Source organism: Myotis nattereri (assembly GCF_964212035.1).
Source record: "Myotis nattereri genome assembly, chromosome: 8".
Taxonomy (NCBI): domain Eukaryota; kingdom Metazoa; phylum Chordata; class Mammalia; order Chiroptera; family Vespertilionidae; genus Myotis; species Myotis nattereri.
In genome coordinates this window covers 26,094,859-26,111,801 of record NC_138083.1, presented here as the reverse complement: position 1 = coordinate 26,111,801, position 16,943 = coordinate 26,094,859, and the positions used below count along the sequence as shown (strand labels likewise).

Genomic DNA, 16,943 nt, shown 5'->3' with positions numbered 1-16,943 from the left:
TTGTTCGCATGCCCATACTATATGAGTTTTATGAAGGCGGGGCTTGTGTGTTTTTTCTATCACTGCATTTATCCCAGTGCTTTGAAGAGGTCTTGCTCTTAGAATAACTATATGTGCCCAGGAGGTGGGGGCACACTTTTACGGTTGAATTTTTAATCCTAATTAGAAATAATGTATATATTCATCAACAGAATAATGAACAATAAATTGTGGCATATTTATATATGGACTACTGTACATTATACTGTACATACTATACATTATTCAGTGAAAAATAAATGAACAAGAACTACTACATTAACTGGAAAAATCCTAAGAAAATATAGAGTAAAACTAGCAAGTTGCAAAAGCAAAGCGTGGGATATCTTTCATATACATTTTTAAACATTTAAAACTCCCTATTGTTTGGATAAATGCATTTGTAATAAAGTTGCAAAACCATCTGGCAGTGTTAAACACGAAAACTAGGGTAGTAGATGTATACATTGGAGTAGAAAGATGAAATTAAATGGAACTGAGGGGGGCGGCACACAGGGCACCACGAAGGCATCCATAATCCTATATTTCGTTAAAAAATATAGAGCAAATAAGATCAAATGTTAAGATCTGACAAAGCTTCTCTGTAAGCTCAAAATCAGTTTGTTACTTTCAAATGCTTAAATAAACGCAAAAAGCTGAAGCTGTCAATGGTTGATGGGATAGGAGAAGACGCAGAAATATTGATCGCCACTCCTGTAGTTACCAGGGGTCCTGTCCCCGTGTTGAAAGGCGTGCCTGAAAGGAACAGAGGCTCTTGGGGCCACATTTCAAAGACAATTGCAAACTCTTCTCACTAGTTCCATACCCTGCCTTTTAGATAAAATGGGAAAACTAAATTGTTTAAATCCAGAGAGGCCTTCTCCAGCCTGGTGAGAACAACACTGCCTTATAGTTGAATGCCTTCCAGTTTTTTAGAGCGCCTCCTATTCATATTCTCATGTACCATTCCTGACAGTCCTGGGAAGACGGGTAGCCAGTACTTCCCCCATTTGACAGAGAGGAAGCCGAGACCGCAGAGCATCATGAGTGAGTGGCAGAGGCAGAAAGAGACTGAGGTCCCCTTGGCCCCTGGTCACCACAGCTCCTGGAGCTGTGCCTCTGAACTGGGGGGGACTGTGTGCCCTGCCACCGTGCACATAGAAGCAGGACACCACCTCTTTGTGCAATGCACTAGGTTACTTATAATGTGCAACTGTGTTATTTTGTACAAGAACTGAATAATGAAGGTTCGTGAGAAAGAGATTGTGAGGAAGGTTTTACTCCTGTTGAGCTGCTTCATCTTCCATGAGTAACATGTGAGATGTGTGTTTGGCAAAGCCACACGTCTGTAAGATATTCTTCTCTCCCCTAGGCCTTATATCCAGTGATGGATTTTGCAGATATCTGATGTCAGATGAAAACGCCCCCGTCTTCCTAGATCGTTTAGAACTTTACCAAGAAATGGACCATCCTCTGGCTCACTACTTCATCAGTTCTTCCCACAACACCTATCTCACTGGCCGACAATTCGGCGGGAAGTCTTCGGTAGAAATGTACAGACAGGTTCTCCTGGCTGGCTGCAGGTCAGACACTCAGGACAGCTGCATTTGTATATGACACCCTTTTACTTTTCTCTGAACAACAGAAGAAGTACTCAAAGTGAAATGGGCATTGGTCCTTCTCTTAAATGGATATGGTGGTCATTTAACCTTGGGAAAGGGAGGACAGTATCTGTTCCACAAAGGTCTAGTCATCCTGTGGGTCAACAGATATTTTCTACTGTAAATTTATCCCCCCAAAAATACATGTTTTAGGAAGTCATGCTGTTTCCAGTTGGTCACAGGCACTTGCAAATTTAACATTAATGTTAACGTTCTAAAATTTCATGCTCTGAGAATAAAGAAAATTATTTTTCTCTTATAGAAATTGGCAAATGTTTGGGGCTTAAAATATGATAAAAATGCTAAAAGTGAAAAATAAGAAATTATGATTTTTTTCTTGGTTCTCAATAGCCAATATCTTATTTCCTTAACTTGCTTTTTTTTTTTTTTTTTTTTTTTTTTTAGTATGGAAATATTTTAACAGAAATTAACAGTATCAGAATTTCTGTCTCTGAATGCTTGAGTATGAGCTGCTTAAATAATGAGAACATTTTCTCTTATAGTCAAAGCAGCATCATCCCACCTAACAAAATTTAAACATTATTCTTTTAACATCATCTAAAATACAGCCCATATTCAAATTTCCCCAGTTGTCCCCAAATTGTCTTTTATAGTAGCTTTGTCAGAACTAGAATTTCATACAGAACTGCATTGCAACCAGTTATCACTCTAAAGTGTCTTTTAATCTCAGTCCTTTTTTGTTAACACCAAACTGATAAGGAGAATAATGTGATTTTAACTTGCATACTCCATGAAATAATCCTGTCAATTCATTCCATTTTCTACTTCTATAAGAAAACAAGTTATTTTGGCGTCTTTTAATTTTTACACACACTGTGTTATTAGTAGGGTCCAATATTGTAATTTCACTATGTTGCTAGATGTGTCGAACTTGACTGTTGGGATGGAAAAGGTGAAGACCAAGAACCGATAATCACTCATGGAAAAGCAATGTGTACAGATATCCTTTTTAAGGTAAGTTTTAAAATTGCCTAGCTGTAGCCTTTCCTGTTTCTTGTGGAAATAAGTAACTTGGAAACAAACAACAAAATATTGTTTTCTCGAGCATTTTACCTTCATATTCCTTTCTTCCAGTTTTGAGGAGAAACAAGAAAAATGTTTTTTCCACTTAGTGTCTCTTCCATGTTACGTTTCCTGTTTTCAAATGCTGACCGTGCTTAGAATGAGGTTTCTCTGGCAGAGTTTCCCTGGTTCTACTTAACTTAAAAAGTCTTTGATTTTATCTATTCTTCCTTTTTTTTTTTTTTGCTTGCTTACTTTGCATTATTCCTGAAGAACTTCAAAGTGGCATAAAAAGATAAATAGAATACAGAAAACAAAATGGATTATAAATAGTGTCTAAAAGGGTAAGAAAATAAGATAGTGAGATCAGAGTTTAGAAATGCTTGTCAGGAAGTTCTATAAACTAGAATCATACCACAAATTGGGCTCCAAACTTTCTAGAATTCAGTGGAAGGAGAACAACATGATAATTTACAGGACTTGTAAAATACAGACAGAGCAGTGGATCCAAAGGAGCACACTTATTCCCAGTCCTGACACCATAGGTGAGATTTCCCCCCGAGAATCTCATAGAGGGAAATCTAAGGTTTAAAAATAGGCATCTCAAAATGGCCTTTTGGTGACCTCTATGTCTGATTTGAAGGTGGGTTTCTTAGAGCAAGCATGTCAAGCTCACGGCCCATGGGCCACCCCACAACAAATATTTTTGCAACCCAGCCAATATAACGGTATGTAAGAAATGCTTTAATAAAAATTTTGTAACTTAATTTTTATAATATCCTGTTAACATAATTATTAATAATGAACTACAACGTTCGCTAATGACTGATTACTATAATTGTGTTGCCTTCATTTCCCTTACGCACCTTAAGCGCAGGCGTACCATTTCTCTCCACTAATACAGCAAATATTTTAGCAGTTGATTGCCAAGACTTGTTTGGTGTGCACAACAGGAAATATTTCGCTTTTGGAGAATAAGAAAAATAGATTTATTTGCATTATGCTTATTAATTTGTGCAGTTATTCAGTGTCTGGTAAGTTAATGTTCAAGAAAAAATATTAATATTAATATTCTATTAATTTATGTTCTATTATTTTATGTTAACAATTACTCATTTATTTCAGCCCTTTCTATTCAGCATGTCTCTATCGAAATAAACCTACATTTCTATGAAAATTGAAGCTTTTGGTTTTTTGTGGCCCACATAAACTTAAGCCTTGTTTATTTGGCCCATCTTAGCCTTTGAGTTTGGCATGCTTGTCTTAGAGTGTCCCTCACTATGTTCCAATGATATCCTGCCAAAAGACAAGTAAAACTGTAATTCTGTGGTTGGCCAATATGTCAGGTTCATGGCTCTCTGTCATTTTGTTGTAACTCAGAATAGTTATTGCAACATCTGGAGCAGTGGTTGTCAACCCTGCCTACTTGTGGAAAATTACCAGGGGTGTTTTTAAAAACAGATACCTAGCACTCCATGCATGTCATTTCTCTTAGCCAAGTGTTGGTGAGTTTTGCGCAGCAATGAATTCAGCCATATGCTCCCTGAGAAGTACCAAGAGCATATTCAAGTGGGAAGCGATGGGTCTGCACAGACATGAAGGGTTGATGACCCTTTAAGAAATAAGGACCCTAGAAAGGAAGCTTAGCCTAAAAGAAGGCCCTACCCCCTCTGCTTGGAGGTGAGCAAAGGAGGACCCATGGATAGAGCCAGGATTTTCCTCAAGGCGTAATTCTTTGGCCAGCTCAAGTGGACAGTCAAGGTTGCAGGCAGTTCACCTGGGAAGAACCATTAAGCCAAAATAACTAAAGGACCACCTAGGTCATAAGGGTACTCAATAAAATATTCCAGGATTATCCAACCTAGGGCATTTTCATTTCAAATGGACTTCCCCAGATAACTATTATATAATACTAGAGGCCCGATGCACGAAATTCATGCAAGAGTAGGCCTTCCCTCCCCCAGCTGCCGGTACCGGCTTCCCTCCAGCACCCAGGACCTGAGCTGCTGGCACCAGCTTCCCTCTAGCACCTGGGACCTGAGCTTCCCTCCTACGACTGCTGGCAGGCACCTGTGGCCCTGGCTGGCTTCCCTCCTCCAGCTGCTGGCATGTACTCAGGACCCAGACTATTTCCCTTCTCTGGCCACCCGCAGGCACCCGGGGCCCGGGTTGTCTTCCCTCAAGCCGCCCACAGGCACCTGGGACCTGGGCTGGCTTCCCTCAGCCCTGGCTTCATCAGGAAGGATGTCCGGAAGGACATCCGGAAAATGTCCGGTCTAATTAGCATATTAGCCTTTTATTATCATAGATTTTTCCAATTAACTAAATGTTGGGACTTGCCCTGTGGTTACTGAAGTTGGGGACTTTTACTGAATATGATGCTCTGCTTGTAGAAGCATTGGTTTGCAGTCATGCTTTCTGAAGCTAAGCAGAGAGTGAGGCAGCCATCTGTTACCAGAGATCATGGTGGGGACATGCTCAGCTCTTTCAAAGTAGTTTTAAGTGACAAAGCTCTCAGTTCAGAGAGGGGCATCCAAAGCACCTCCCTGTTTAACCTCACATGCTGCTTAACTCCTCCCTCCCCTTCACCAGGCTAATACGGAACAAGGGATACTGTAAATGTCACATCAGTTCACAGGAGTCTTCAGCAAATTAATGAAATGTAGCCACAGACTGATTCCCAGATGCAGAGAAAATCAATAAAGACTTCTAGCAGTTCATAGGTTGTTATCATCGCATTTCTTCTCAAGGCAAAAGGAGCAGAATAGTGGTCTGTTGTGAAAATCGCTGTGCCCAAAGCTCACCATTCCACCAGGTGACCTCAGAACCTGTCTAGGCAGATTATTGATCCAGGAACTAGCCTGCCATGTAGGTGAACTGTCTTCTGTTAATAGCACCATAGTTTTGGAGAAGGAAAAGATGGTTGTGAAAAAGATTATCACTAACCCTTAACTTCATCTGGGTCTGTCTGTGGGGAATTCAACCTGTAGAGGTATCAAGGTAAATGGGTTCTCAGGACCTGAATTGCCAGAATTGACTTTCTGAAAAGCTCAAATTAATAGTCTCTGGTTGGTTCCAGGTGCCTTAATTTTTGTTCTTCTCTCTCATTAACACTCTTTTATTTTCAAAGGATGTTATTCAAGCCATCAAGGAAACGGCATTTGTCACATCTGAATATCCTGTAATTCTCTCCTTTGAAAATCACTGCAGGTATAGTGGTGCATCCTACTCCAAATCTCTAAGGGTTGTTTCCTAATCCCCATCTCCACTCCAGCTCTACATCTTTTTAAATAATCAAATAGTTTGTTTGGTCTTATACAACACATAATCAGTCTTTTGTGATTAAAATAAAAACAAAAGCTAAAATGAAAAAAAAATCCAATCTAATACTGCTCCTCACCTCCAAAAAAATAAATAAACAAAACTAAGTCATCTTAATGTGTTCTAGAGATGCTTTCTCTAAACAAAAGGGCAAATATCAGGGCACCACGCCCAAAGTTACATTGAGTTGGAAGACTTGGCAATATATTTGCAATCAGACTTCATGAATTTGAAAGACATTTTTTTAATTCTGTTTTTCGGCTCTTAGTGCGGGGGTGGAATCTTCTTTTTTTTTTTTTCAAGACACTGGTTAAAGTTTGTGGTATATAACAGTACCTCTTATGTGAACATCAAGCGGACAGTCATGCATTTTGTAGAGTGGAAGTTTTTAATTGCCTAGGAATGAGTGTTTCTTCTTCTTGGACAGTTAATGGATGTTTGAATTCACAAATGCCATTTCTTTCTTTTCAGCAAATATCAACAGTACAAGATGTCCAAATATTGCGAAGATCTATTTGGGGATCTCCTGTTGAAACAAGCACTTGAATCACATCCAGTATGTATTTTTAGCTAACCATATTTCTAACATGAATGAATTTGTTTTGAAATTCATTTCTAAGGGGTCAAGTAGTTCTGATGGACTAATGCTGAAGATCTTCATTTTTATTTAAATTTGTTGGTACAGAAAGCTTTCATTGTGCTTTAGAGAGATGTGTAGAAAGAAACATGAACCTTGGCTTCCATTTAATTCAGATCTTGGGGATCTTTTGGTTTCTGTGATCTCGGTCCTAAAATTTCATAAAGTGCCCACTGGCCAAGGGTCTAGACTCAGCAGTCATTCTCAACTCTAGTTTTATGTTAGGACCACCTGGGGGAACTGCTAAAAATACCTTTGCCAGGGCCCCACTCAGAGATCCTCATTTAATTGATCCAGGTCGGGCCTGAGCATGGTGGTTTTTTTTTAAAAAAAAGCTCTTTAGGTGAATCAAATGTGCACCCAGGGTTCAGCACCCTTGGGAACCTACGGGAAGTTCACAGATTTTGAAGTCAAAGAAGACTGAAGTTCAAGTTCTCAACTCCAAAATAAATACTTGGACAATGTTTTATGTACTTGTTTTGCGTTTCATTTTTATACCTGCTAATTTCTTCATCAAACAAAGAATTGTTAACCTGTGGACCATCCAAGGGTTTTGTAGGGTCTGTGAACTCATTGTAATTGCATACAATTTTTTAAATATAAACATCCCAAGAGTTTATCACACTTTTACAAAGATCCATAACCCCTGTAGTTAAAATCCACTGTCACAGATCTTATGAGTAGCAAGACAGCTAATGTACAAAGTATAAAACGAAGCACAGTAGTAAAAGTTTGCTCCATTCTTTTTTTTCTTTTTTATTGTTTAAAGTATTACATATGTCTTCTTTTTCCCCCATCGACCTCTCCCTGGCCACTCCCACCCCCCAGGATAAGCCCCCACCGTCCCAGTATCTGTGTCCATTGGTTATGCTAATATGCATTCATACAAGTCCTTTTGTTGATCTCTTACCACCCCCACCCCCACCCCTAACACTCCCCTGCCTTCCCTCTAAGGTTTGATGGTCTGTTCGATGCTTCTCTGTCTCTGGATCTATTTTTGTTCATCAGTTTATATAATGTTGTTCATTATATCCCACATAATGAGTGAGATCATGTGATATTTATCTTTCTCCGACTGGATTATTTCGCTTAGCATAATGCTCTCCAGGTTCATCCATGCTGTTGCAAATGGTAAAAGCTCCTTCTTTTTTACAGCAGTTTAGTATTCCATTGTGTAGATGTGTACCACAGTTTTTTAATCCACTCATCTGCTGATGGGCACTTAGGCTGTTTCCAAATCTTAGCTATTGTAAATTGTGCTGCTATGAACATAGGGATGCATATATCCTTTCTGATTGGTATTTCTTATTTCTTTGGATATATTCATAGAAGTGGGATTACTGGGTCAAATGCCCCACTCTTGACAAGCAGCTGATGGGCCCAGACATGGTAGCATGAGGTGGCAGTAGAACATGACAATGGCTGACATGAAGGAAAGTGCTTCATGTTACCTGTGAGCAAACACATCCAGTGGTTGAACAATGAGTTTTTTTTCAGAAACGATCTACGGGAGCAGAAAATATATGCAGGAGATAAGGATATTGTATCCTTTGCACCCACCCCCTGATTCTCTTCAGTTTACTGAAGTCACAGCTCCAGGCGCCCTGTGCATGTCCATGAGCTGTGTCCTATTTCTCTGCGTACTGGCTTGCCTTTCAGCTGACTTCCAGCCTGCAGCTTTTCTCCCAGGGAGAGCTCTGGTCACGGGAGCCTGCTCTGTATACGGGTGAAAGGCCGGAAGCGCCAGAGAATTAACACCCCCACCCCATGCTCCCTCACTCTTCAGAAGGGATAACTCCGAGCACATGTTTCCCACCATTCCCCAGGGTTCCCCAGCAGGGTCGCTGTCCAGTCGCCCAGAGTGATAACTTGTCTGAGAACACACTCTTGATTGGCTGCCTGTCTCCTTTTTATCACTTTCCTACTCCTCTTGGAGTGTCCTGGGGCAGCCTCCCAAATAAACTACCGGGGCATTAACCCTAGTCTCAAACTGATTCAAGCTAAGAAATATCCCTGATTTTTTATCTTACTTTTTTTGTCACCTAGGCCCTCTGTTTGTTTTATTTTCCAGTTGGGCTAAGGTGCTTGCTTTGGGGGAAAGACCAGTGTGTTCTCTGTGGAGTTATATGCACACGCCTCAAAGGCGTTATGAGAAGCATAGGTAATGGAAATGGGAATAAGACTTGCTCCCTGAATCAAAAAGCTTCCGATGGTGCGGTTCGGTGGGGGTGTAGGACACAGGACACAAATGTAACAACATAAGTAAAAAGAAGGTGGCCTATGATGTGTGGAATATTTATCGGAGATATCCAGGTGCAAGAGAGAGTGCTGTGGAGTGGGCCAGTTTACAACAGGCTTCCCAAAAGCAGAATTTTAGCAAAGTGTTTCATTTGAGGAAACACAGACATAGGAATGCATAGTGCCTTGCATGTTAAGTAGTATGAAAATTAGTTTTGAAAATGAATGGATGCCTGAATGGATGGATAAGAGTGGGTGGTTAGTGGGTGGATGGGTGGGTATATATATATGGATGGATAGGGGAATGGATGACTAAGTTATATGGATTAGAGGTAATACTAGAAGAAAGGGAACTTCCTTTGCAGACATAAATCCAAGCAAATGAAACCATAATAGAGGTCAGATTTCAGTAATTAAGACCACTCCGTTCTTGTTACCCTTATGGAACCCACAAAACTATAGTCCCAAGTGTAGAGGTTGGGTCAGACTGAGAAGAGAGGCTTACTGTGCCATCCAACACTTGGAGGGACCGGGGGAGACCTTGTGGTTGGGAAAGCCAATTCTGACCTAAGTGGCCACAATGATTCTTTGCACTTTACCAGATATTTAAAAAGGGTGAAGCCTGAATTTGGGCAGGAATTCCTCCCCTGACATCACCCCAGGTCAGACCCAGCTCCATGGGGGAAGGTGGGGCAGCTCTGCATACCCTGGAGGTGGTGTGGAGGTCAAGTTTGCCACAGTAGTCTAAGACAAAGTTGGATATGGTGGGTTAACTGGGATTGGGGAAGGAAATCATAAAACTGTGCTGACTGCCATCTAGTGGATATGAGTGCTATAATTCACAGGCCTCTGATCATTCTGAGCTGGGAATGAGAATGGAGAAGCACAACCCGTCACTAATTCAGCCTTTTCTGTTTTTCTGTAGCTTGAACCAGGCAGGCCCTTGCCATCCCCCAATGACCTCAAAAGAAAAATACTCATCAAAAATAAACGGCTGAAACCTGAGGTTGAACAAAGTAAGTCAAATACATGCATCTATGATGGGTGCATACACACCTTGTGTGTTTCAACAATTCAGCTGTTTAGGATGCAATATGTTTTAAAACCATGGATTGGGGGGGGGTGTAGTTGTGATGTTACATATTTTCATTTAAGTTGCCACATTTTCATTTAAGTTTAGTTTCTGCATCAGTTCGTTTCTGCAGTGGGAAAAGCATATTCATATAACAGAATTTGAAGGGTTCCCAAGGAGAAATAAGAAGAAAGTGGAAGAGGCATTTTCAAATTTATCAAAATATAAGGAACTAGCATTTTGTCATTTTATATGCTCTAAACTCCTTTTGAAAAGTTTTCCTTGCACTTTGCTCATGTGATACATACATATCTAGGGATCCTAGGTAAATGTGAAAGTGTGAATGTATGTATATGTCTGCGTGAATATAAAGAGGTTAAGAGAGAAATGATTTTACAAAGATATCTCCCCCTGTATTTTCCTAGAATATTATCTTTCAACAAATCTCTTAGTTCAATATATTAGTAGCATCAAATATTGTATGGTTGCATTGTGTTTTTTCCATAGGTAGTCTAAATTAACATTTTAATTGTATTAATTATAGGTTTCTTTTATTACAAAAGCAAAAATGCTATTGGAAAGTGAAGACAACAAAAAAGTATAAGAAACTAATAAAATAGCACTATATTATATATTTTACACATATATACATATACTATAGATGCATGCATACATACATGCATGTTTAGACATGCATACATTTTAACAAAACTAGGATCATGTGAAGTGTACTCATTTCAAAAATTATTTTTAATTCAACCAAGTATATTTACATTTAGTAGAAGGTAAATCTACATACTGACTTTAATTTTAATGTACTAGTATGAAACACAATGCAGAATTTATTGTGGTATATGCGATCCTTTCACCAGTCCCAAGTTGATGGATTTTTCATTACTATGAAAACAACAATGATAAACATGCCTGGATACTCATTTTGTACATTTGTGCAGCCTTCTCCTTGGAATCAATTTGTACAGTTATGGTCCGTTGGTCAAAGCACAGACACATTTTATACTGTGATATATCTTGTCTTTCAGAAAAGTTGTACCTAGTTATACTCTCACTATAATATGCAAGACAGCCTGTTTCCAAGCCCTATTCTTAATGCTCGCTGTTGGCCATTTTTATAGTCTGGGTACTCAACACTAGAAGAAAATGATACTTCAATTTTTTTATTTATATGTCTTTGAAAACTAGCTTCTTTATCATCATTTATGATTTCTCCTTTTTTCCATTTTTAAAATTATTTTGTCTTTATCTTACGGACTTACTGAGGGTTTTTATGTATTAGGGTAATAACTCTGGTTATAGCAGTGGCAAATACTCTTTCCTGGAGTTTGGTCATTCTTCAATGTGCATGTTTCTTTTCTGTCACTTCACCTGAATTGTCCTCCAATCATGGGCTTTTGTTATTAAGACTTCAAAGGAATCCTTCACAATGACTGAGCCCCGCTCTCACGCCTCTGAAAAGTGGGCAGTTCACCCATGTTCTTCATCATGTGTGGAGAGTCTGACTGTTGTATGTTCCTTAAGGTCATCCACCAGGACTGGGTGAGACAGAGGCCTTAGGACCATAGCCCAGAAGAGCCTAGACCATGCGTTTCTTTCCCTTTTATTTCCTTTTCAGTGTGAATCTTAAATCCTAGGCTCTGTAAGTGATTTAACATCCAGCACCTTCTCCTTCTAGAACAGCTCGAAGCTTTGAAAAGCATGATGGAAGCTGGAGAATCTGCTGCTCCAGTTAGCATCTTAGAGGATGATAATGAGGAGGAAATAGAAAGTGGTAAGTTGTGTGTTGTTGTTGTTTTTCATTTACATGTCATGTCACAAAAGTACTTTTTAAACTAAAAATTGAATTTGTCTCAGTGGATTCTTTTATATAATGTGACATTTTAATTCTTAATAGTCAGGTGTATGTTCATGCACCAAACTTCATCTTTTGGTATTTTGGGGTATTTTTCCAAATAGTGTTACTTTCCATTTTCTTGGGCACCAGATTTTAGTTACTTAGTCATCTCCCTTCCTATTGTGCAATTCACTCAGCTGTTCAGCAGAAATTCACAGCCAGAGACTCTTTAAAGCCCTTGCTATCAGAGGCAGGGGTTGGAGTAAAAGGATATTTGCAGTCCTTCCTATAAACAAACACAGAAACTTGTTAATGATGATAGTAATAAGGAAAGTTAAAAGGACAGGAATGTGAGCAAAGAGCCACAAGTAAATGATTGGTTTCTGTGCACACACAAAATGAACTGGAAACTCAAAGTCAGTTTTAAAATTCGAATTCCTTAGAATAACCAGCTCACTGGATCTAAGTAGGTAGATAATTTTAACAAAGGCAGCCTTGTTTAACTTATTTGAATATTTGCTATTAGCTTCTGTTTTACTTTGGCTATATGGGAACAACCATAATGTAGTTTTAATGGGCCTCTTGAGAGGTGTGGGCTGTTTAGAAAGTTATTTGTTCATTATGTAGCATGAGAACTGATTAACAAAATAATTTGGACTTGCACTGTGTATCTGTTGGTTAGACAGTGCCTTGGATTTAGAGAGTGGCTTTGGGCTAAATAATTTAGAAATACTTATCCTATGTAATAAAAGCCTAATATGCTAAGTGTCCGGTCATCCGGTCATCCATTAAACCAATCAAAGCATAATATGCTAATGATATGATAAGCCCTCTCAACCTCTCCCTATGACATGCACTGACTACCAGGGGGCAGATGCTCCAACTGATAGGTTAGCTTGCTGCTGAGGTCCTGCAAATGGGGACTGAGTGAGATGGGCCGGGCATGCCCTGAAGCCCTCCCGCAGTCCCTTCCCGGCTGGACAACCTCCAGAGTCTCTCCCCGGACCCGATTGTGCACCGGTGGGGTCCCTCAGCCTAGCCTGCTCCCTCTTACAATCCGGGACCCCTCGGGGGATTTTGGAGAGCCAGTTTTGGCCCCATCCTGCCCAATGCAGGAGCTACCCCCTGGTGGTCAGTGTGCTTCCACAAGAGGAGCCCCACTCAGCCAGAAGCCAAGCTCATGGCTGGCGGGCACAGTGGTGGTGTCAGGAGCCTCTCATGCCTCCGTGGACATGCTAAGGATATCCGACTGACAGCTTAGGCCCGCTCCCCATGAGTGAGCCTAAGCCGTCAGTCAAACATTCCCCAAGGACTCCCAGACTTCAAGAGGGTGAAGGCCGGGCTGAGGGACCTCTCCCCGCTCCCTGCATTTATGAATTTTGTGCACCGGGCCTCTAGTATATCAAATAAACATATACTTGTTATATGTTTATATACTTGTTATGTAAATATCTGAAATACAAGAGTAGGAAAGTTTGATATTATAGGTAAAAACTTGAAAGATATAAGAATTAACTAATCTTATTCATAACCCCTTAGTAAGTAAAGACTTCTAACTGTGGTCTATGTTGCACATGCAAACAGTGGGTTCAATTTCACTCCCAGAGAAAAGTCAGGATGACTTACTTTTATATGCTTTATATGGCAGGGGAGATCTAGAAGGCCAAAGATATCTGATATTATTTAATCAGTGCCTGCTATGGTTACCTATTACTATGTAACACATCACCCCAAAATTTAGAGGCGTAAAACAACACTATTATCTCCTCAGTTCTGTGGGTCATCTGGGCTCAGGTTGGTAGTTCTCCCTGAGGTTTCTCATGCAGTTGCCTGCAGATGACATCTGGGGCTGAAGTCATCAGAAGGTTCAGTTGGGCCAGTTGTCTAAGATGGCTCACTCACATGGCTGGCAGCTGTGTCTGCTGGGAGCTCTGCTGGGCCTGCTGAACCAAGCACCCCCATGTGGCCTCTCCATGTGGTTTGGGCTTCTCACAGCAGAGTGGTCCTGTTTTGTTTTGTTTTCCAAGAAGCAGAAAACAGAAGCTGCTAAACTATTTAAAAGCTACACCTGGACATGGGACATCATTACTTCCTCTCTATGCTGTACATCAAATCAGACTTAGTGCCCACCCAGGTTCCAGGAGGTGGGTGCACAGGAAGGTCACGTTGTAGAAGAGCAAGTGGGAAGGCAGAAGTTACAGTAGCTGTCTTTGGAAAATAGTCTACCGTAATGTCTACTATATTATTTCACAGTTTTTATGAATAATAAACCTAAACAAGATTTAAGAATAAAATATTGAAAGAGCTATGTTCAAAAGTTCAGTAAAATACTTCCAAAATTTGAAAAGATGACTCTTAGGTAAAAACAGTTTCTTAGCTTACACTTCATAGATGGTATTCAAAAACATGAAGGCATTACTAGATACTATAATCCAGTAAAACAAACTGCAGAATAATGGAATAAACTAACGAGACAAAAAAAAATAACTATTGTTGTTACATCAACATTTTGACATGATTCCATAGCTGGTAAGCAGTGGGACTGAGATTCGATTCTAGAATTGCCTTATCTCCTTTTGTACCTTACAATTCTGCCCTTCTAATATACAGGAATACAAAGAAAACTCAAATATGTAAAATGGTTGTTAAAAAAATTTTAAGGAGAAAGAATATAACTGATGAAAGTCATAGAGGTGAGATTTTTTTGAACACACACATTAATCTAAAATGACGATCAGTGTGATTCCACTTATCACCCTTAAGGGTACTTTCCCAACTTTTATGAATATGTTAATTATTCTTATAGACAAAAATATGCCTCTAGTGGCTCCCATGTTATTTCAAAATATGCTTGAGATTGATTAAATTTTAACAAATAATCATGAGGGATAGTATAGATGTAGGAAAGTAACTGAAAGGATAAAATGATTCATTTGAATTTCTCTTTAAAGGCATAGAGGTTTCTGCTTTACCAGTTATATATTTGATTCTTAGGTTCCCTCAGTAATATATAGTCATAGTTCTGGTCTACCAGTTGGCTGTCATTACCCTGATCTCACAGTATGATCTCACTATACCCAAATGACTAGAGTCTCTAATTTAAACACTTGGACATAGCAGGCAAGAGGAAACCAAGCATAGTTCAAGAGGGCAGGCTGCCTGGAGGCTGTAGAAAATAGCAAAGGCTCTCAGTCCAAGCATGTGCCCATTTGTTAGCCTGATTTAGATTCAGAAGGACACATGACTCCCAGGACTGTGAGACACGCAGTGGGGAATATCAGAGCTATACATGTCTGTACATATTTGCACACTCAAGAGATGATAACATTCATTCATACAACTCTTTTAAAGTAGTTATTAAATCTCTACTTGTATGAAACATACCCCTGAATTCAAGTAGTTTATATCTGACTAGGCAAGTTCAACTAGAGATACATGAAATGGAAATTTAATAGTGATGGTGGGAAATTTCAAAATCGTTTGTTATAGACTGTGGGTCATGGAAACCCAGTGTCACATTAAGACCATTGTGCTAAGAATCTGGAGAAATCTAATCCACATCTTACTCTGTGACTTCCCAACTCAAATCATATATCTGAATCTATTTCTTCTTCTGTAAAATGAAGATACTGGACTAGATTAAGACCTAGTCTAGCTCTTCAAATTCTCTTTTTCCTGCCCAAAGCCTATATGACCTACTGTTTTTTGTTTTGTTTTAATTTTAATCATCTGCCTCGAGAATATCCCCTTACCAGAAGATCAGTTCCACAAGAGGAGGGTGTATGTCTCTATGGCCTCATCTTCATCCCATGCCAGAAATAGCACCTTGCTTTAAGCAGTCTCTCAAATTCCAAATCCAATATAACATCAGTTAAAAGACACCACTATTTTATTTGGACTAAGAAAGAAAAATGCTTTCTATGAATTTTAAAATACCATCAATTGAAGGAAACATTGCAATGTCAGTTATATTAAAATGTTGTGGGGGTGGGAAATGCATCTTTGAATCAGTGCAATCATTTTACATTTTCTCCTGTTCTTGCCTTTTGCTTTGAACATTTTAAACATGCTTTTGAAAAATAGCTCTAATTGTTATGGTCTGCTAACCTCCCTTGTGAGGCCATACTCAGAAATTTTTTCACTGTTGTTTTACAATACGGGTCCCTCAAGGTTTCTGGCTAGATTTTAGGCAAATTCTTTTCAGGGAATCATGGGAATCCAGATCTCACACCAGCATGTGAGACATTCCTAAGTCTTTAACCAGTTAACTACCATGCATCCAAAACGGAAACTATGCCCACATGCCACGATATTTTGAATTTAATTTAAAAAAATCAATTCACAATGAATATTATAAAAATAAATATATTACTCACAATTTGGGTGTTCTTGAATATTTTCAGCTGAAAATACTCACAAAAAATGATTTTAAAGTTGGTCAGGGCTGCCACTTAGGGAAAACATTTTTTTTTTTATAGATGCTCATGGCGTTTGGGGAAGGTCTGTACAGACGCTTATGGCATACAATGGGTTAAAGAGAAATTCAAGTGGATTATTCTATCCTCTCAGTTACTTCCCTACATCTATACTATCCCTCATGATTATTTCTGTTAAAATTTAATGAATTTTTTTTCTAATGAGTGATTCTTTTTCCACTAAGGGACTTGGGTGGGTACCAGAGTTCTTGTCACTTTCCTGGGCCATGGACCCAATGGGTCCATGCCTCCTTTTACAGCCTGGGCCATGGACTGAGTGCTCCCGCTTTATTTAGCCCCCACTTCTAGCTCCTCCCCTAGCATGAGCCTGAGAAATGACTTCAGAGCCTTTGAAACCTTAGCCAGGTTTGACAAGTGGCCTACAGGAGCAAAGCAGCCCTTCCAAGCTCATCTTGTTTCTTTCTTTCTTTTTTCTGTCACATAATAACTTGTGGACATTTTTGTCTCCTTTTTCAAAATTATCAAATGCATTTTCCTCTTCTTGTATCTTCTTTTTTTCTCTAGAGCTCATGAAAGACCAAAAAATAATTTTTATTAAATATATTTTATTGAGTTTTTACAGAGAGGAAAGGAGAGAAATAGAGAGTTAGAAACATTGATGAGAGAGAAACATTGACCAGTTGCCTCC

General features: G+C 39.4%; 1 protein-coding gene across 1 annotated transcript in view; it reads left to right on the top strand.

The window, feature by feature from the left end:
• The window catches only part of PLCB4 (phospholipase C beta 4), a 381,356-nt gene that overhangs the window by 315,405 nt on the left and 49,008 nt on the right, over positions 1-16,943 (top strand). The window contains exons 14-19 of the mRNA XM_081097388.1: positions 1,391-1,601; positions 2,561-2,654; positions 5,833-5,912; positions 6,495-6,579; positions 9,824-9,914; positions 11,661-11,756. Of these exons, the coding sequence (XP_080953514.1) occupies positions 1,391-1,601; positions 2,561-2,654; positions 5,833-5,912; positions 6,495-6,579; positions 9,824-9,914; positions 11,661-11,756 (657 nt within the window). The remainder of the gene's footprint in view (positions 1-1,390; positions 1,602-2,560; positions 2,655-5,832; positions 5,913-6,494; positions 6,580-9,823; positions 9,915-11,660; positions 11,757-16,943) is intronic.